The sequence below is a fragment of the Pimephales promelas genome, chromosome 17, assembly GCF_988280905.1.
Source record: "Pimephales promelas chromosome 17, fPimPro1.hap1.1, whole genome shotgun sequence".
NCBI classification, from domain to species: domain Eukaryota; kingdom Metazoa; phylum Chordata; class Actinopteri; order Cypriniformes; family Leuciscidae; genus Pimephales; species Pimephales promelas.
Window position 1 is genome coordinate 10,967,519 of NC_142785.1, and position 21,372 is coordinate 10,988,890.

Below are 21,372 nucleotides of genomic sequence, written 5' to 3' on the forward strand. Positions count from 1 at the left end.
ATCCGAACAAGCAACTTTTTTACTCGGACAAGTGATTGACAGATTTACTTACTTGTCCGGAGGACAAGCATGTGAAAAGGCTTAAGGGGATAGTTCACTTTGAAATTAATTTTTGATATCCACAGTAGTTTCAATTTTGATATTTTTTAGGTTTGACCTAAAAATATCAAAATTGAAAATACTGCGGAAACAAGAACACCTACATCTTGGATGCCCTTGAGGTAAGCTAAAACATATCAAAAAATAATTTTGTGAACTATCCCTTTTATGTCGAGCCCTGAATAATTTCCTACCCATCCCTTGCTGCCACTGGGAAAAAAAAAAAAAAAAAATCCCTACTGACCCATGACCTCAACTGACAACCACGGATTTTTTTAATCACTAGTCTGTATTTATTCCTGTATATTGTATTCCTCTATATGTGTGTGTTTGTGTGTGTGCACGTGTGAATGATAATTTTGGATTGTGGACGTTTTTTTGCATTTCTGGAAGTACGGCTGGGCGATAAAACGATAACGATAATTATCGCGAAGACGCGATATAATTTTTCTCGATAAAACGATATCAAGAGGTCGATAAATGTTCGATAATGTTTATGCGCCAAAAGCGGAACGAAACTCATTTGAACCGTTGAACTTGTCATAGGAAGTGGCTAGGTAACGCTGCTATCTTTGACTTTACGTCGAATTCATTGATGGTGGCGGACTTTTGTGCAGTGTATGATGTTCACGGATGAAATCTGAACTAGGAAGAGTGTTTTTGAAAAAAAAAAAAAAATTCTTTCTTTCTGGAATCAATGATAAATACATGTCTGACCGTTGGAACAAACCAAAAAAAAACAAGAAAAATCGCATTCATGATGATTTATGGTGATTTTATTTCCGTTAGACCTGTGTCTACTACATTGACGCTGATGCATTAAAGTGGAGGGGCTCCCCTGTTTCAAGATGGCGGCTCTATTGACGCATTCGTTCCAATGAACTGCCGTAGCCAAGGTGACGTCTAGTGTATATGTCTATGGCTAGAGCAGACGCGATTGCTTTGATCGTCTCGCTCAAGACATCCAGCGAGAAGCGCTTGAGTTCAGCGAAGAACACAGATGTCAAGTTTAAACCAGTTTAGGGCAGATAAAACACCGCTGACAAAAAGGAGAAACACTGCGTGCAACGATCCAGTCAGAATCTAAATTGATACTGAATCCATTTAGCCTACCATGGATTTACTGTAAGGTTAGCCAAGTAATATTCTGCACCATGAAATGTGGGATACATATTTAATTGTATAATATTATTAATGTAGACCATTCATTAAATGTCTTATGGAATACAAGTACAGCATTTAATAATGTATTTAACTGTTGGGCCACTGTTACACTGGGCCACTGTTCCACTGTCATACAAATACCACAGAAACCATAAAGTTACATTTTGCCATGATAGTGAGGTGCTAAGTTATAGGCTATGACTGGTTTTATCTGTGGTTATCATCATCTAAATGCATGAGACTGAATGACCAATGGTTAATTTTAATACAACTCAGGCAGAATATTAAATTTTACCAAATAAAAATGTGGTCGTTACATAAAAAAAAAATGTTACTGTTTTTATTAATGAACATAAATTTAACATTAGCTTAGTATTAGCTTGAGCTAGGATGCAGATTTACTGTCAACTCACTGTCAAATATGTATTTTGAGATAAAACATGTCATTTTAATATTGCAGCCTGCACTGCAAACTGTGCTGAAGAAATATTTTTCTATTGAGATATTTATTTTAAGGAAAAATGTTTGAATGTTCTACCTCATAAATGTTTGTCATTATATGTTCTGACACCACAATTTACGCTCTGGTTAATACTAGGGATGGGTACCGAAACCCGGTATTAAACGGGCCCCGGTGCTGAATTTTGAAAGACCGCTGTATCGATAAGCTCGGACGTTATCGGTTCTGCTGTCGGTACTGGAGAAATTAAGTAAATACACGTAGGTTACAATTTATTCCTATAAAGACATTATCTTGAACATGTTTATCTCGCCAGCCATTTCTATATATAAACTATATTTTAATTAAACCATTTGTCTGTGATGCAAATTTGCTATTCGCAGTTCAGAAGAGAGAGAGAAGGAGCGATCTCTCACGCGGAGCCACAGCACGCGCAACACGACAGCCCTTGCTTAATGAGTGACAATGAGGACAGAACTAAACATTCAAACGAGGTTACACTTTAGATCTGGGATATTATTCTAATGTTATTTTAGATTTCGGCTTCTAAAGATTATAAGAAGATATTTGAGATACACCCGTTAAAAACGAGACGCATCATCTGTCCAGCGCAACTTCCTTCACTTCACAGCACTGCGGAGCGGTGTCAGTTCTTCCTAAACCCAAACGTAACCGTCAGAATCAGCATGATCAGCATTTGTTGCAAAATGCTGTCTCTACTGTTGCTAGATCATAAAATGCCTACTAAAAACACAAAAACCTGTGCAAGAGACGCTGTTCACAAGGCGGTGCGCGCTCCGAAACGGACTGCAACGAGACAAGAAGAGTATAGCCTACTTTGGGCTTCGTGTGTCCTAAACTATCAAATATACATAAAAATGTCAAAATGACCAGCTCTGAGATTCACTTAAACACAATTATGTCTTAAATGGACGTAAATAATAGGGAGAAAATGATGGTGCTTCAGTTACCGGTTAGATTTGCTCTCGGTCTTAAAGGGGCAGCAGTCTAATAAATCTGCTGACGATTCAGCCATTAATGCAAATCACAACAAAAGCACTTGAATGAGCAACTTTAGATTTAATAAGCATTAATTCACCAAAAAGAACCGATAAGAATACCGTTAAAGTACCGGATCGATAAGCAGTATCGGTAAGAGTAGTAATACCGATAAAACCTTAACGATACCCATCCCTAGTTAATACAACTTTCACTTAGGAACAAAAATCTGCCTTTATTAAACTTGAAAGAAATAAAGATTTGACATATATCGTGATAATTATCGATATCGACTGATATAAAAAAAATTATCGTGATAATTTTTTTTGGCTATATCGCCCAGCCCTATCTGGAAGTGTGCCACTTGATTTCTGTTATTTCTGTCTGTTCTGTGTTATTTCTGATTTTGATGATGAATTTTGTCTATTTTGAGTCCAATGATAAATAAATATTTATTTGTTTATAAAATAAATAAATATATAAATAAATAAATATTTATTTACAGGGCTCCAGACTAACTTTTTTTACTAGGAGCGCTGTTGCCCCTGACTGAAAATTTTAGGAGCACACTCAGAAAATTTAGGGGCACACCTTAAATCAGCTCGCAAAGCAATTATTCAAATTTCCCCCAAAACAACTGTAATACTGACAAATTCTATAATAATAAATAGACTTAACATTATGATATGCTGTTTTATTTCAAGTTCACAGGGCTCCAGACTCAAATTTGAAAGCAGCACCACCTCAACTGAGAACTCACACCGAGTTCTACAAAAAAAAAAAGAAAAAAAATCTAGTAGCACTGGGGCTGACAATAAATCACTAGGGTGTAGATGAAATTAACTTAAGTTATCATTTATAATGTCTTAGGCCTAATATTAAATAAAAAAAAACTATTAATTTGAAAACATGTAGTGACAATAGCTAATAAACATTCCTACTGTTTACAATGGTGTTATTGTTTTTTAAATAAATGTTTAAATAAGAGTCTTAAAAAATCTTAAAAATGTTTATTTTAGGACAATCTTTGAAGGATGAACAAAAAATGTGTTGGTCATCACATAAAAATACAAAAAATAAAATATTTATATATGATATTATAGTTTTGATTTTGAAGTGCTAGAAAAAGATGTGTAGTAGGCTACTTGTAAGTGTTTGACTATTTCTTCCACATTATCATATTTATGGTTAGAGTTAAGTTACTACATTAGCCTAAATCCATGGTGAGCTGCTGATTTAGTGGACTGAAAGCCTTCTGCAAGTGTTTATCCTGGTTTCCACGTCAGCGCTGTTGATATGATAACTTATATAACTTACTTATAACTTACATGGTTTATAACAGAACTCTGCGCCGAATCGGAATCTTTGTCACTGGATCTCGTGGTGTTGATGTTATTAATTCTGAAGCGAATTCAATGGATTAATTCACTGGATCTCCTAACAGTGTCGCGTGAGCGAGATCGGCCCACGACTGGCAAGTTCGGGGCTTTTTTTTACTGTCAGTGGTTCGGGTCGCTGGTGCTGCTGCTCGACGGTACTAATCACGAGTATCGTATTTTAGTTCCACTTTCATTTTGTTTGTATTCGCTGCTAGGTAACGAGTCGATAGATCGCTTATTGCTCAGACGCACGTAGCAGGTTGTGATATTTGTCTCCGTCTCTTTCCCACAGACGTTTATGCGCGCGATTCTTGTCACGGATTCATTGACGCGCCACTTCCACGCTTAACCATGCGTTTAACGTGTGGCAAATTTACTGGTCGCACATGTGCGACTGGATGTAAAATTCAGTCGCACACTCTCAAAATTTGGTCGCAAAATGCGACCATTTGGTCGCAGTCTGGAGCCCTGATTTATTTATTTATAGATATTTAAAAGATATAATAAATCCTCCAAAAACTGCACAAATGTTGAGTAAAAACTAGGCCTGGGCAAAAAAATTGATTTTTCGATTAATCGTTTTTTAAAATGTGTTCGATTCAAAATCGATTCTCAACGGCCGGAATCGATTTTTTTCCATATAAAGGGCTCGCGGACGCGGTGCTGCATCTTCTCGTCTCTCTGCACTAGGCAAGCGCTGCAGCTGTCGATACACACACGCGTTTAGGAGTCGGGATATGACGGAATATTCACTTAACAATCGGGCCAGCATTGCATCGTAACCTATGATCGTAACTAACGTTTATCATTTTTAACATTACAAGCAATGTTAAACCATCCCGTGCTCGCGCACTTTCAGAGATGTCTTTCACTGCGTGCACAGCCTAAATCCGCCTCACAAACAGCTCGCCAGAAACAAAAGTTTTATCCCTGGATTATATCGCTTTAACAGTTAAAACACGCGACATTATGTCAAAACTCTGGTCCTGGTGAGTAACCTCGTAAAGACAGTCGGTAATGTCTTAAATTAGCATTAAACGTGTGTGACAGAAAGTTAATGAAGTATGGATTCGCCCACTAGTTCTTAAAGTGAACACAGCCATTTGTGTCAGTCATTAATTCTGTTGTCATAACAACAGAATATAGTATTAATTGTAAGCAATCAGAATTAAAAGCCTTTGTATTTAATTCAGTATGGACTAAAAAGACTATCCAGTGTTATTTTACATTGGATTACTTTATTCAGTTTCTGTAGTATTTCTGACATACCCAAAAAACTACCCCAAAATGTCTCTTAATTTGTGTCTTTATTCTATTGTATTTATTTGTGCTACTTTTTTCAATTTAATTCAAAGATTGAAATCAAGCTTCCATACATAAACTCTTAAAACAAAAATAAACAAAAAATTACATTACCATTTAGGTAAGATCAATGTAAAAAAATGTCTAAATATTTATATATTTATTTATCTATATCTATCTTAAACATAAAATAACATGATACTGTTTGATCAAGCTGTGCGACTGTTCTGACTTTTTTTGCATATTGCATCAAAATCCTGTTTATTCTCTGTATGCATTTAGTGTACCTAAAATAAAAAAGAGTTTTATATACAGGTTTATGGCTCTTAATTTCCTTGTATTAATTAACCACTAGTAAACTTATGTCCACTGTTCTTTTTTATAAATATAGGATTTGTATTACATCTTCATTATAGTCGAATCGAGAATCAAATCAGGAATCGAAATCGAAAATTGAATCGAGAATCGAAATCGAATCGAACTGAGAGCTTGTGAATCGAAATCGAATCGAAATTGAAATGTGAATCGATACCCAGCCCTAGTAAAAACATTAATAAACAGTAAAATAATATTTGTAATATATATATATATATATATATATATATATTGTTCTGTTACAAAATTAAATGTTATTTTTTTGGGGTCCAATGGACCCCGAAGACCACGTCTGTGACTATTTTTGTCACGCCTCCATAAAAACAGATAACGTTCCATTTTAAATTTTTTTTTTTGTAGATCTAGAAAGTGTTGAGAGCCGTAGGAGGGTTCATACCATTTTGGAAAAAGAGAACATTTTTTTTTAATTCAAGCAAAAATCATTTGGGGTCCAGTAGACACCGAAGACCATCAGAGGGTTAAACCGGTATGCACGGTGAGGTTGAGTGTGTGAGAGAGAAAGTGCCTGTGAGACCGGGCGAGCCAAAGTGAGCTCTGCAGTCTTGGCCATTAGTTGATTTACTTTTTTTGTTTTTGGTAGTAATACATGATTATATAATGTGTTTTAACTCAAACTACCTAGTACTAGTAGTTATATCTCTTTTTATTAATTTGTCCTGATATTGACGTAATGCGCATCATTGACAAAATGTACAACAAGATGTTCGAATGTTTTTTTAGAGGGAATATGCAAATGCCTTTTGAGCAATTTTGACAGCCCTAGAATGAAATGGTAGCTGTTGCGAACACTGGTCATAGGATTAAGCAATGCCAACGCTGTTCCATGCTTTTTGTGGGAGATTTATTCAGCGACCACCTGGCTGAGGTTTGGACGCGTGTGGTGTGTCTCCCTCACCATCACAGTGATATTAGAGACTAGACTCGTCTGATTGATACCCGATCCCGCAAAAAATGGTTGGAATGGAGCCGATACCGATCCTGAGTATCGGATTGGGTAGTGGTGCACGATATATCGGCCGCCGATATAACATCGGCCGATTTGGTCAATTTTTTACACATCGGTATCGTTCTGATGTCAAAATAGGGCCGATGTGAACAGGCCGATGATCATCCCTGTGTATTTGACGTGCGTGGGGGCGGGGATGTTTGTTTTTGCACGCGTATTAAAAGCGCAAAAGAAAAAAAAGCGTTTAAACATCAAGCGCACGAAGACTGGAACTGGTGAGCTGTTTTCTGCCAGCCTTCCTAATGCGTATTTTTGTCCCGCCAAAGCCATATTTGACCGGTAAGTGATGTAGATGAGTGACTGCTGCGCTTGTTTAACTGAGGGAACGAGAGTGAAAGCACCGGTCCCGCGCGCCGTCTTCAAAATGTCTTTCGCTTGTTTAACTGAGGGAACAAGAGAGAGTGAAAGCACCGGTCACGCGCGCCGTCTTCAAAATGTCTTGCTCTCTCCCCCTCGCGCATGTTTATGAATTGAGTTGACTGAATATCTTTGAGAATACACGATGGTAAAAGGTCGGAAGACCGATGTTTTTTTCTTCTGAACTACTGGTTGTGAATTGTGAAACCACACTTTCAATAAATTAAAAATCTATCGTGTTGATGAAATGTTTTCTGTGTCGACTGTTGAGACCATAGACTGTAAAAATAGGTCGAGACAAATCTCGTGCGATGTTCTAAACTGCCTGGATAATCACACAACGTGTGCCGTGGTTCCGTTAATGACACGTCCGATTTGCGAACTAATGACTCCTTTGAACCGATTCACTTTAATGAATGGTTAAAACAACTGATCTGTCCAACACTGAGCTCAAGAGACATAAATCGGAAACACTTTACAATAAGGTTCCATTTATTAAAGTTTACATTAAATGTACACTTTAATAAATGGAACCTTATTGTAAAGTGTAAGGTTAATAGATTAATAGAATGTTAACAAATTTTGTTAACATTCTATTAATATTAGTTTCTGCGGATTTACTCCATGACAAAACTACCCCAGTCTTTCTAGAATGATTCATTCTTTCCAAATAGAGCAATTCAAGTAATCTGGTGAAATTGTTTTTATATCACAATATATATCGCAGAAAAATAAAATATCACAATGTCATTTTTTACCAATATCGTGCAGCCCTAATCCTCGCTGTGTGTTTTCTATACAGGGATATCGGCATCGGTAAATATCGGTATCGGCCATAACAGCAATGTTAATATCGGTTATCGGTATCGGCCACAAATTTTCACATCGGTGCATCACTAGGATTGGGACATCCCTACTGGTAATGTTAAGGCTGTTTCATTCGATTTAAAACTAGTTAAAATCATTGAGTGATTTGTGGTTTGAAACAGAGAGGAGTGTCCAATTGAAACGCTTCTCACTGGATGGTGCAATGCTGTTTAATAATAGTGTCTTGGACTGGGATTAAACGCAACTCCTTTAAGCTTGCGTTTCGTTATCCATTAGGCGGTGCTGCCTAGTTCAAAGTAAACTAGTGAAACAACTGAAACCAGCGCTATTTTGTTCTCTATTTGTTGTTACTGACTGAGAAACCGCTTCAGATGATTCAGTGACAGCGGTCCGAGCGATTCTGAATCGTTTCAGACTGTTATGCACGCGTGAATAGCCCTGGCCTACACCTTAGCTATTTGCAGCTCCCTAAATACAATGCCAAGCAGTTTTATAGATGAAGCATTCGCCTTTTTCCATTTGGACCCACAGACTTGCTTAGGCAGCTATATAGTTGCAAGCACATAACAGTGATAGAGCAACGTCGTGTTTCCACTTTCAAAGTGTAGGGCAATATTTCAGCAGTCAAACAGTTAAAAGATGCTTTGAAAGTTTAAAAGTTACTGTTATCTTGAAGAGCATATTGCACTCTGCTTGTGGGGGAGGGGCAATGCATGATCTGCACGTGAACTGACTTTATGCACAGCTGCACTTCCTGAACTTAAGCCAGCTCCTTGTTTCCTGTCTGCCATTATTGGACAAATTGATTGATTCAGGTGTGCCCGACCTCAGTAGTCAAGGGAACAATAATCAGACACACCTGAATTAATCAAGCTTGGCCAATTATGGCAGACAAGAAACAAGTAGCTGGCTTAAGTTCAGGAAGTAGTGCAGCTGAGCATAAAGCCAACTGCAGCGTCTCCAGCAACACAGAGCTGCCTGTGGACGCTTGTCTATAAATAATACTGGGAAAAAAACTAACGGCGAACACAGCCGCGTATCGGTCGATTCCGAATCCGATACATGTAAAACGCAAATATCGGCCGGCCCGATATATATCGGCCGATCACTACTCAGGGGGATATGAGGGTGGAAAGCACGGTAATTTGAAAATGATACAGGTCTCCTAATCTAAAACTTAATACTAAATCCTGAAGTTTCCTTTTAAATTAAGTGATAAACATGTACACTTGGAATTAGGGCTGAACGATTAATTGCATTTGCGATAAAATCGTGATATGATGAAACGCGATTTTGTAATCGCAAGAGCTGCGATTACAGTGGTCACGTGACACGCGGGAGCAGTCTGCAAGATCAAGCATCAACTTGCCACGCTACGCGGTCTGGCGTTCAGAAAAGAACAGTTTATTTTTAATGTATGTGATATTGTGTTATTTATTCTCTCCCCAACAATCCTGGATCGATTCAGAGAATTTCAGAATCGAGTCTGAGCTTAGTTTTTAAAAACAGATGCGTGATGACGCTTGCGCGTGCTTCAGAAACGAACCGTGTTCTGCTTGCTTCTATTCTCTCTCTCTCTCTCTCTCTCTCTCTCTCTCTTACTCACTCTCACACACACGACACCGCTCGAACCTTCCAAAACAGACGTTATTTCATAAAGTTCGGGGTTGAACCGAATTACAAGGACATTCGCGGGCTTCATTGCACCGTTTTGCCGCTTTGCGTTCTCTCCCGTGGGAATTAATTTTCCTTACAAATGCTTCACAGAGACATTATTTATGTCTTTTGGAATGCACTGCAGTTGGCTTATATATTAAAACTATGAAAATCACTGAGAAAGCTGCTTTCATTTTAAAATACTAACGCGCGCTTTGTGAAGAGCGCTCGTGCATGCGGCCGTGATTGACTCATTGATTAAATGTGCATAAACTTGCATGTCAAAATGCTTTTATGATGCGAAATTAATGTAAACACGGTCAGTTCTTAAACCAACAAGACAAACCACATTTACAATTTCAAGAGCTATGTGCATTAGTGTGAATGCAGCTCATCATATCTAAACTGAGGGGAAAATCACTCCAGCTCTTGAATGAAAAACATTCTTTTTTTGTTTCTCTTTATTTACTAGCTTTTATATTTTGAAGATATATTATTTTAGAAAGCCTATTAAAAATTTTTTTTGAACATTTAATTAAATACATATTTTAAGTGTTATTAAGATTAAGATTAATTAATAGGGGTGTAACGGTACATGTATTCGAATTGAACCGTTTCGGTTCGAGGCTTCCGGTTCGGTACGCATACAAACCGAACGGTTGCTTGAATAATTTTTCCTGCCGGCAAAATTCGTGCTGACGCGGCCAACACAATGTTGCGCAACATCAAATGGCAAGCGTAATGAAAGCAGAACGAAACTGCGCTACTCGTTATGTGCTTCACGGATCGTTTATCAGTTCGGACCAGCAACATCTGTGCAGCGCGAGCCGATCTCGATCAAGCAACACTGTTAACACACACCGCGCTAAGAGATCCGGTAAAGAAAACATTTGAATTCGCCACTGAGGTAATAACATCGCTGCGAGATCTAGTCAGTGAGAAGCATTCACATTTCTCCGTTATTTACCGTAGATCTCTATTAGATCAAACAGCGCTGTCATGGAAACCAGGAGAAACATTGTGCCGTGAATGAACTAGTAATACTTTCGTCCACAGACCAGCAACATTCACCATGGATTTAATATAGTAACACTAACTGGAACCAGTTTGGCTGGAATGGTGAAATGCTTTCAAGTACTTCACACATCTTTTTCCAGCACTTTTAAAATTCAAATATTATATAAATAAATATATATTTAAATGTTATTTTTAATGCACTCTCAGAAAAAAAGGTACAAAAGCTGTCACTGGGGCTGTACCTTAAGGTACACTTTTGTACCCAAAGGCTGCATATTGGTACCTTAGTGGTACATATTAGCACCTAAAATGGACATATTACCACCTGAAAAGGACATATTAGCTCATGAAATTGACATATTAGCACCTAAAATGTACATATTAACACTTAAAATGTACATATTAGTACCTCAAATGTACATATTACCACCTAAAATGGACATATTAGCTCATGAAATTGACATATTACCTCCTGAAATGGACATATTAGCACCTAAAATGTACATATTAACACTTAAATGTACATATTGACACTTAAATGTACATATTAACACCCAAAATGTACATATTAACACCTAAATGTACTTATTAGCTCATGAAATGGACAAAAGTTTACCTTTTGAAAAGGTACAGCCCCAGTGACAACTTTTGTACCTTTTTTTTCTGAGTGTGTGATGACCAAAACATTATTTGTTCATCCTTCAAAGATGACCCCCATTTATAAACCTGAAAGTTTCAAGATCTAGGAAAACTCACACTTATTTAAAAATATTTTTTTCTTTAAACAAATAGGAAATTTCTCTGGCATTTCTTTCTTTTTGCTGTATCGAAAACGTACCGAACCGTGACTTTAAAACCGAGGTACGTACCGAACCGTGATTTTTGTGTACCGTTACACCCCTATTAATTAATAAAAAAAAGTAGATCGGATCATGAGCTGCCTAAATATTCCCATCCCCTACTGTAGGCTACAATGATTTATTGCTTGTCTTTGTCGACTAATACAGAAGGTAAAGAACTTTTTTTTAAATCGCATATTAAATCGCAATCGCAATATTGGTTAAAAAAATCGCAATTAGATTATTTTCCATAATCGTTCAGCCCTACTTGGAATGTAAATTTCCTCAGATAAAAAGCATCAGCATAGTAGAGAAACTGGCATAAAAGAAATAAAAAATGCTATCTGTGCAACTGCCTTTAACAAATGATTAGTGATCGACCGATATATCTATATATATCTAATAACGTTACCACAGCTGCACAGCTCGCACGGAGCGCTCACTGTCGGTTCTATACTGTGAAACTTCAATCACTGAATGAACTGAAGCCTGCTATATTTGGGACAAGAGTCGCGACTCGCAACCTTAAGGGCCAATCCCAATTCTACCCCTTACCCCTTCCCCTTCCCCTAGCCCTACCCCTTCGCCTTCCCCTTGACCCTTGAAACAGAGTGGCAATGCGTAGGGGTGAAAATATTCCCCCTAAGAAATGGGACACCACTACGCCTCCGTTAAACGTCATTATAAGTCGTCGCTAGCGCCTACGTCACAGGAGATGCGCCGATGTTTATCACAACTTCCAAGATCCCGTCGACAGCTGCTGTTATCTCAGTCGCGTGGGTTACAGCTATTTTCTTGCATCTTGTGAAGTTCGCAGGAAACAACGGAGACGACGAAAATATGTTGCGGGACTATCGTTAGCAAACTACAGTAATTTTAGCGATTTTTTTTTTTTTTTTTTTTTTTTTTTTTTTTTTTTTTACAAACGTTTCTGTGAATAAACTGACCGTAAATATGAACACAATATTGAATGTAACATAAAGCAAATCATTATTTGTCGTTACAATACTTATTAAAGCCACAAATACTTAAATTTATGGGTCTCCTTTGTCGCTTGGGCAGCCAGCCTGGGTTAGCAGTGACACTTCTCATACCCCTTCGTTTGAAGTGTGCTCCCGAAAAATCTTCGTTTGAAGGGCTATCTGGCCCTTCACCCTAGCCCTCCCCCTCCAACCAAAAGAGAATTGGGACAGCCCTACCCCTTCACGTGGACGCGCAAAACGGAGGGGAAGGGGAAAGTGAAGGGGTAAGGGGTAGAATTGGGATTGGCCCTTAATTGCTTGCACAAAACTCTTGTTTAGCACTCAACATTTGTTTGTTGTTCATTTAACCGACGCGCAGAGACCGTGAGGGCGAGAGAGAGAGAGAGAGAGAGTGCCTGAGCGAGTCCAGGGCGAGACAGAGTGAGCTCTGCGGTCTTGGCCATTAGTTGATTTACTTGCTTTTTAATACGTTGTCAAATATGTTTAAACTCAAATAAACCATCTAATACTAGTAGTTATGTCTCTTTTTATTAATGTGTCCTGTTATTGATGTAATGACAACAACAAACAACAACAACAAAACGCGCAACGGGATGTTCGAATATGTTTTTTAGAGGGAATATGCAAACGCCATTTGAGCAATTTTGACAGCCCTAGTATGCATACGGTAACGAACTCTGGTCATAGGATTAAGGAATGCCAACGTTATTCTGTGCTTTTTGTGGTAGATTTATTCAGCGCTCACCTGTCTGAGGTTTGGGGCGTGTGGAGTTTGTCTCCCTCGCAATCGCAGTAATATTAGAGACTAGACATGCTCATTTTATTTTATGTAGGAAAATTGAAACCATGCAGTACATAGTTCGTTTCTTTTAAAATGAAGTACAGTGTGCACTGTGCACTTTATTATGCTGGTTGCTACTCTGTGCAATAGTGTAATTATTTAATTTATGCTTAAATATTCATTTTCAGCACTGAACTTTTTTTGTTCTACTTCATGTTTTTCATATTTTTTAAATTGTTTATCTACTTGTTCTTGTTCTACCTCACATGTTTTTACTATTTGTTAAATATTAATTTTTGAAGTTAGTTAAATGTTACTTTTATTAAATTGAGACCTGTAACATTTGTTAACATCATGTTATTTTTAAGATGTAAATTGAGGGAGCAAAATGTATCGGCTCCAAATATCGGCTCAAGAAAATCGGCAGCCCGTATCGGTCATCGGCTAAGGCTGATGGGAAAAAAATCGGTATCGGCACTAAAAAATCCATATCGGTCGATCCCTACAAATGATGCTCATAATCTCAGCTGTTTGCAGGCTTTTTCGTGACCGTTAATGAGAAGGTCACATCATTTCAAGAATATTATCCTGAAGTATTTCCATCAACTCAAATTGAAAGGGGTCAAACTGACCAGCAACAATGTAAAGCATGATGTTGCTGTGATGTTACCTATTGTCTCTTGCCCCACATCTTTATCTCAATTAAAAAAACAAAAACAAAAAAAAAACATATCAACCTCATGCATAGTAATTGCTGTAACATTTGTGTCTTTTAGAGTTTGTTTGAGAATAAGGCTCTCAGTAAGCATAAGAAAGATGAGGAGCGGCTGTCTGTGGAGCGGATCTATCAGAAGAAGACCCAGCTGGAGCATATCCTGCTCCGGCCTGACACCTACATCGGCTCTGTGGAGCCCGTCACTCAGGTAGAGATTATCCATTTGTGCTGAGAGAGGTCATGATGTTTATCAGGGCCACCCGTACCCACCGTTTAAGAAAAATACGTATTGCCCCATGATGCGTATCATTAATACTAAAGAATAAATGTTCTGCTATTGTGGTCACTCACTTTACTTAAGCAAGAAATTTTGCTAAGCTGTTCTGTAATAGTCATGTGTACTAGTAACCAAACTAATACGCTGAATCTCCTCAATCTGTGGAGAAGATTTGCTCATATTTTCTAAAAAAGACTTTCAGCAAAAAATGTATCTATTTAAATTTAAGGTTTTTGATTGAGTTAATAATAAAGTAATCCTGCAATGTTCAGGTGCTTTGATTTGAAAAAGTTTTAGATTGAAATACCATCCCAATGACCCATAGAAATGACATAGAATGACCTAATGTTTCTTCACTTTCTTTTTCCTGTTTAGCAAATGTGGGTGTTTGATGAGGATGTGGGGATGAACTGCAGAGATATCACATTTGTGCCCGGACTCTACAAAATCTATGATGAGATTCTGGGTGAGTTTTGTCATGTGGTGTAGTGAATCTCATGTAGTCTGCAGCTAACAGTTTTTACTAATTAGAACATAATACATTATTAGAACGATTAATCGACTTTAATTAGGAAAATTAATCTCCCTTTTTTTTGGATGAAACACAATAACAAAAACAATTTGTGTCTTAACAGTTGCAACAAAACAGTCACAGACACTATTTTAGTGAAACATTGCTGCAGTCAGTAGTAATACTGCTGACAAACGGTGACACAATTTGGGTGCAATGTTGGTTCGCAAAATGCGTTTTCTATTAGCCTACAATGAAAATATTGTACAGTAGCCTATCAGATAAGCTCAGTGTGAAGAGGTTCAGTGTGTGTGGAAGGAAGAAGACAGGGTCGGCGTGACTGGGACTCGCATTTATTCAGAAAAACAAAAAGAAACGAGGCGCACAGTAGCGCATTCGCCTCCATAAACAAAACACGCGATCAAACACTTGCTTCTCAGTCTCGGTTGCAGTAGCCGTGTGCGAAGCCCCAGTCCAACTCTCTCTCTCTCGCTCTCTCATTACATTGCCGCCGGTTATATGCGGTCTCTCCACGGCCTTACATCAATCAGACACAGGTGTGTTCATCATCTGCACTTGACCTACTTACCGCGGGGCTCCGTCCTTTCTCTCCTGCTACAGACTTCGCAAAATCACGCCCCCCTCGCCACAGTCAGGTTTGCCGAAGTGTGTTTAATTTATTTATTTTTGTCCCTGCTTGCCGATCGGAGACGGAGTTCACTGCTGATATTCTGAGAACTTTCTAGTCTCGCGGCTGTCATCAGCAGCGCCTTGTATCAACCAATCAGCGGATGGCGGGCGGGTGCGGTTTTGAAAATTGGTCACAAACGTTGGTGCGGATGGATGGCGGACGGATTATGAGTTTTGTGATTCTGGTTGCGGATGAAATAATAGCCCAGCCGCGCATCTCTACTGCACATATCCAGGAACAAGCTCGAGAGATGGAGTTTGTCACACTATCGTCATGGCTGAGCCGGCATACAAGATACAGAAAGCTAGGAAAGCATTGTCGGACGAACAGAGAAAGAGGAAACAGCAGACTGACTGAGCAAGGAGTCAGACACAAGCATAGGCGTAATTTGCAGGTGTGATATGGCCCCATTGAAACATCTCGCAGCGCGGATGTACCAATACTAACAAATAAAACATCTCCTGGTAACTCTAGTAGAGCATTCATTTAGTTTGATTGTTAAATAAGAGGCGATCTGAAATGTGGTGTTTTTGAAATCAAGTGACCAAAGCGCTCGTTGCCGCTGCAATCAGTTTCAGTGGATTTCGTGTTCTGTTGTGACGCGCACTGTCTTCAAACGGACGCACGCTCAATCCGTTGCGGGGACTGAGAGACTCATTACGGTGATATCGCAAAACCCAATGCACAAAAAATATGTCCCTGCTTGAAATTAGGGGTGTCCATGGTTAACTGGTTAACCGTTTAAAATTGCATAACCGAGTGAAACCTTTTTGCTCGGTTAAGTGGCGTCAATACATATTTGCACAAAACTTAGCTTTTTTTTTCTTTTTTGAATGTCGATTAAAAAAAAATATTGTGAAATGACTGCGTTTCCATTAACGATGTCATGCGACTAAAACATCTTTTTTTTTTCCTTTCGCGATATTCCAATTATAATGGCAACGGACGTTGGTAGGCTATATCACAGCCACCGCACTAGACATTATTATTATTTATGGAAGGAGACTAGGGCTGCAACAAACAGTTATTTTAACCCTTGTGCATCAATTAAAAAAAGTTACACAGGTAAAAAGAGGACAAAAATGTTCATGTCAAAAAACTGTCATAAAAATGTGACGCTTTGGAGCACAGACTTAAGTTTGTTTATTAATAAAATGCAGCTCATATCTGTTGCTTTCGGTGACGTGCACTTCATGAATTCTGTATATAGCGCGAGAATTGAAGATCAGATTTTATCCGTTTTGCAAAAACACATTTATGTGACCAGGTGTAATGGAATCGTTTTGATAAATCAGATCATCCGATCTGAGAAAACGCATTGTGGCCAGGTGTAAACAGCCCCAAAGAGACTGGCTTGTAGTTCATTCCAAACCCCAACGCAAACTCCACGTAAGACAAAGAAAATACAACTGTCTGTCCAGTGCCAGTCGTCGGAATAAGACGAGAGTCAACATCGGGAAGGCTTTCAACAAACGGAGAGATCTCTGGGTGGTCTGCTCTAGGGCTCAAATGGGTCCTATACAAAGTAATAACTTGTATTGTTCATGAACGTGTTTCCATAATTATACAATCATATGTGGATACAGTAAGCACATAAAACAGTTCAATATGGAGATAGATGGAAACAAAAACCGAAGTTTTCTACTACCACTGTTTTCCCCTCACACACACACACATAAGTGTGCACTCGAATGCATTTCCTTTCATATATTTTAAATGACCTGCAGATTTATAACTGTATTACCTCATTATGACTGTAACAAAAGATGTGTGCCACACAGTGTACGGCTGATGGTCCTTTGGTTATGAACAGCTCGTGCAAACATGCGTGCATGTGTGAGCACGCACGCAGTTTCGCTTGTCGCCAGAGGGGGCGTAGTTCTGCAAAAACTAAGATGCTTGCATTTTGCTCCTTTAATAAACAATTAATTCCTCGTTATTTTATGAGTCAGTTTCGGCTAAAAACATGTCTCGGTCCCACTTTATATTAAGTGGCTTTAAGTACTATGTACTTGCATTGAAACGAATAATTTTATACAATTGACTTATTGTGTACATACATGTTTTTACATTGTACTTATATTTTAAAAATACCAGCATGTAATTACAGCTGTAACTAATTTATGTAATTACATCTGTAATTACACAGCTGACCCATCCCTTACACTTTAACCTACCCTTAAACCTACCCATACCACCACACCTGTCCCTAACCCTACCCTCAATCGCAGCAAAGGTGTTTTACATTTCAACTTGAGCACAATAAGTACATTATACTTATTTTTCAATGTAAGTACATAGTACTTAAAGCCACTTAATAATATAAAGTGGGACCCATATCTCCATCTCCGATGCACCTTTAGAGAGAAATATAATTAGCTACATAATTACTAGGGGTGGGGAAAAAAATCGATTCTCGATGCATCGCGATTCGGACGTGGACGATCCTGAATCGATTCACAAATGTCAAAAAATCGATTTCAAAATTTTTTTGGGGGGTATTTATAATAACGTAATATTGACGGAACGCGAAAGACGGAACTCTGAAGCGCGGAAGTGCAGTGGCGGGACCGTCTGTGGCGTGCACATAACAGAGATGAGATGGCACGCGAGATCCAAACACTTTCCTTGTTAGGTTAAAAGCTGACGTGTGGAAATATTTTGGCTTCTGAAGTTGAAGGGGGAAAGGAGCTGGACAAGAGCCGCACTAGTTGTACGCTTTGTGGAATAAAACCAACGACGGAAACACGACAAATATGATAAGCCATATGACACCTTTCCAGCCAGAGGAGGAAAAACACTCGGCTGCACCAGTCGTTATATTATTTATTTACTACAAGTATGCTCCTAGTTCAAGCACACATTTATTTTCCTGGTCGTTCTTTGTAATGTTAATAAAATATATTGTGCATTGATTCTTTATGGGTCATTAATTTGTACTTTTAAAGCAAATTATTTATAGTCACACACAAAAGATTCAGATAATCGATTTGTAACATTATAAATGTCTTGTACTTTAACTTTTGATCAACTTAATTTATCCTTGATGAATAAAAGTATAGATTTCTTTTTTCTTTTGCCCAAAAAATTAAATAAAAATTCTTACCGACTCCAAACATTTGAACAGTATTGTTTAATGTTACAAAAGCTTTCTATTTCAGATAAATGCTGTTCTTTTGAATTTCTAGGCGATTCTCTGAATCGGGTGCCCTTCAAGTCCCCCAAACTTGCTTCAAATATTTTGCAACAAAATTGCTTTTGAAAAAAATTTTTAAGTTAAGAAATGTAAAGATAATGAGTTGCCTAAGTAGTAGACAACAAGCATGTTTGCATGTCCTCACTAATCATCATTATATTTTCAATGAATATCAAACAAATAAAAAGTGCAATTAATACCAAAATGTTGCTGCTGCTAATATAATCATATGTTGATCTAGTGTATTTTCGTTTACTGTTGTGAAATGGAAAATCAATAATCGGTAATCGAGAATCGTTAATAATCGAAAATCGACTGTAATCGAATCGGGACTTCAATGATCGTAATCGAATCGAATCGGGAAATCAGACAGATTAACCACCCCTAATAATTACATAGTCAGAAGATATTAGCTTTCAATTTGAATTTAAAGCTTTAAATGTCCAATTGTCCAGTCAAGCGCCGGCGCGTGTCCTGATTATATACTATATTTGCTTTTTATTTATTAATCCAGGCAATTCGTTGATGAAAAAAAAATTAAAGTGAAGATGCAATTTATTCAAAACGAAATTCGTTTTAAAGAAAGGCTTTCTACAAAACAAAACGTAATAAGTGGTCATAATCATGTCTGACTGACCCATTCCAAATGTTTTCCGATATTGGTCATTTTATGATCTTATCTTATTCATCTCATGAAGTTCCCTTTTCATAAAATCAACATACATAGAAAAACATCATATTATCAAACATAAATATGAAAGGAATACGTTTTTTTTTTTCCAAACCTAGCTTATATTTAAGCGTCACACGGTCCGTCCCGCTGTAGACTATATGCATGTGTGCATGCATGTGGTGGTGGGGCGCAATTTTCAAATAATAATCGAATAATACCAGGCAATCTTTAAATATTATTTTTGCTTGAAATGCCCATCCCTGCCAAACTGCAGAAGTCGTGTTCTTCTTCGAGACCAGGTCACTCGGTGCGCAACTTGCAATCTTAGCCCTCTCTTCCCGACTCTCTCTTCACCACACGGTCACGTCATGAGAACCAGACATAAGCATTTTTAGCCATTAACCCTCTGAGACCTAAAGGTATTTTTACAAAAAAATTTCCGTCTGGTGTCATTTACTAAAAAAGCTTGTAAAATATCAACCCTTTGGTGCACAGACAATTGACACACCTCTATTTTTTCAGGACAAATTGAACTTTCAGCATATTTGTGTTACATTGATGTCACCTGAATGTAAAATAAGTTATGGGACCATAAAGACAAATGAAAAAATAAATCGGAAATGAAATCACTCAAATATTTATTGAAATCACACACAAATAAATAAAAGCTAAGCAATTTTCCTCTGGAAAATAGTTTGTTCATGTCTTTGGAGTACTGGAGCACAGGAATAAACATTATAACTTGTACAGAACAAAAACTATTGACATTTTTCCAAAAGAAGTCCAGGCGTTTGGGGCCTCATGAAATTCACTGGTGCCAAGCCTCAAAACAGTTCCTATCAGCAATCACACAGAGGGCCACATCACAGGTTTTGCATTTCTATTTTATTTATTCTTTTATTTATTATGTTCTTTTTATTCTTTTATAATACATTTATACTACTATGATAATTTTTTACAGTAAATAAATAAATGGCACTTCAGCTGGGTCTATCCTGGTAATCTAGTTCCTCATCTGTCAAAAAGCTCTGTTCTCCTGAAAATCCTTCATCCTGCAATGCACCAAAATAGACCAGCGCTTTATTTACGTCCATTTCGCTGTGTTTCTCTGTGAATCGCGCGTCTCCGTGCGTCTCTCTATCTCTCTACACTATATATCAGCGCTTGGTTCATGCGTAATGACGCACACCAATGTTTACAACGGATCAGCCTGTAATTGGTCAAAAACCATCACGTGAAAACATCACGTGATATCCAGAATGGCCGCTAGCATCGAGCTAGCGGCAAAAATGACGGATTATTTATGAATTATGGACTTCAAGAGTATCAAAGTTGGACATAAATCATTGGATTTATTGCTGAAATCCTCTGAAAGGAAGCACAAGTTCCAGGCTGGATAGAAAACCTTCTGTAAAGGCTAGAAAGACCCGAAAGACACCCCCGTGATGGCTAGCTCGTTAGCTTTCTGCTGGAAAAAACGGTAAGAAAATCGATAAATCTGTCATCGAGTTATGTAAACATTTATCGGAGGTGACGTGTGGCGTCGTCGACGATGCCGTCGGGCTGTGAGAGTTAAATAAATTGTATTTAAAACATTGCACTTATATAGGAGACAAGGATTCCTTGTCCTAAGTGCATTGTTTTGTTTTTGTTTTTCTGACGGTATGACGATATTGAAACTGATACGATTGCTATTTTTAGATCCCGCGGTATACCATATTACTGTAATACCGCCCAAGCCTAGCCAGCAATGTTATGTTTAATGACATGAAATCAAGAAAATGTCTGTTCTATGTTATGATTGTACTGTACAATTAAATACAATCGTTGCTGAGTCTGCAGTCTGAAAACTTTACCTCAGAGCATCCATTAACTGAATGAATTCAGTTGAAGAATCTCAGCTGAAAAATCCAATAACATCAGCAATTGTCATTCAAGCAGCTGAATTCTGTAAATGAATGCAAAACTACATGTATATTGCAGCATAGGGCGCAGTCAGGATACATAAGCAATGACTTGAGACAAAAATAATCTAATTTTGAT

The 21,372-nt window shown here is 37.9% G+C and overlaps 1 protein-coding gene across 3 annotated transcripts in view; it reads left to right on the forward strand.

Annotated features, from left to right (window-relative positions):
• Positions 1 to 21,372, forward strand: part of top2a (DNA topoisomerase II alpha) — a 182,634-nt gene that overhangs the window by 11,276 nt on the left and 149,986 nt on the right. For 2 of the 3 annotated variants that reach the window (XM_089121899.1, XM_089121900.1), the window contains exons 2-4: positions 7,965 to 8,081; positions 14,043 to 14,189; positions 14,634 to 14,724. In XM_089121899.1, coding sequence (XP_088978025.1) covers positions 8,007 to 8,081; positions 14,043 to 14,189; positions 14,634 to 14,724 — 313 coding nt within the window. In that variant the 5' untranslated portion in view covers positions 7,965 to 8,006. The remainder of the gene's footprint in view (positions 1 to 7,964; positions 8,082 to 14,042; positions 14,190 to 14,633; positions 14,725 to 21,372) is intronic. The other variant, XM_039685302.2, reaches the window with a different exon arrangement.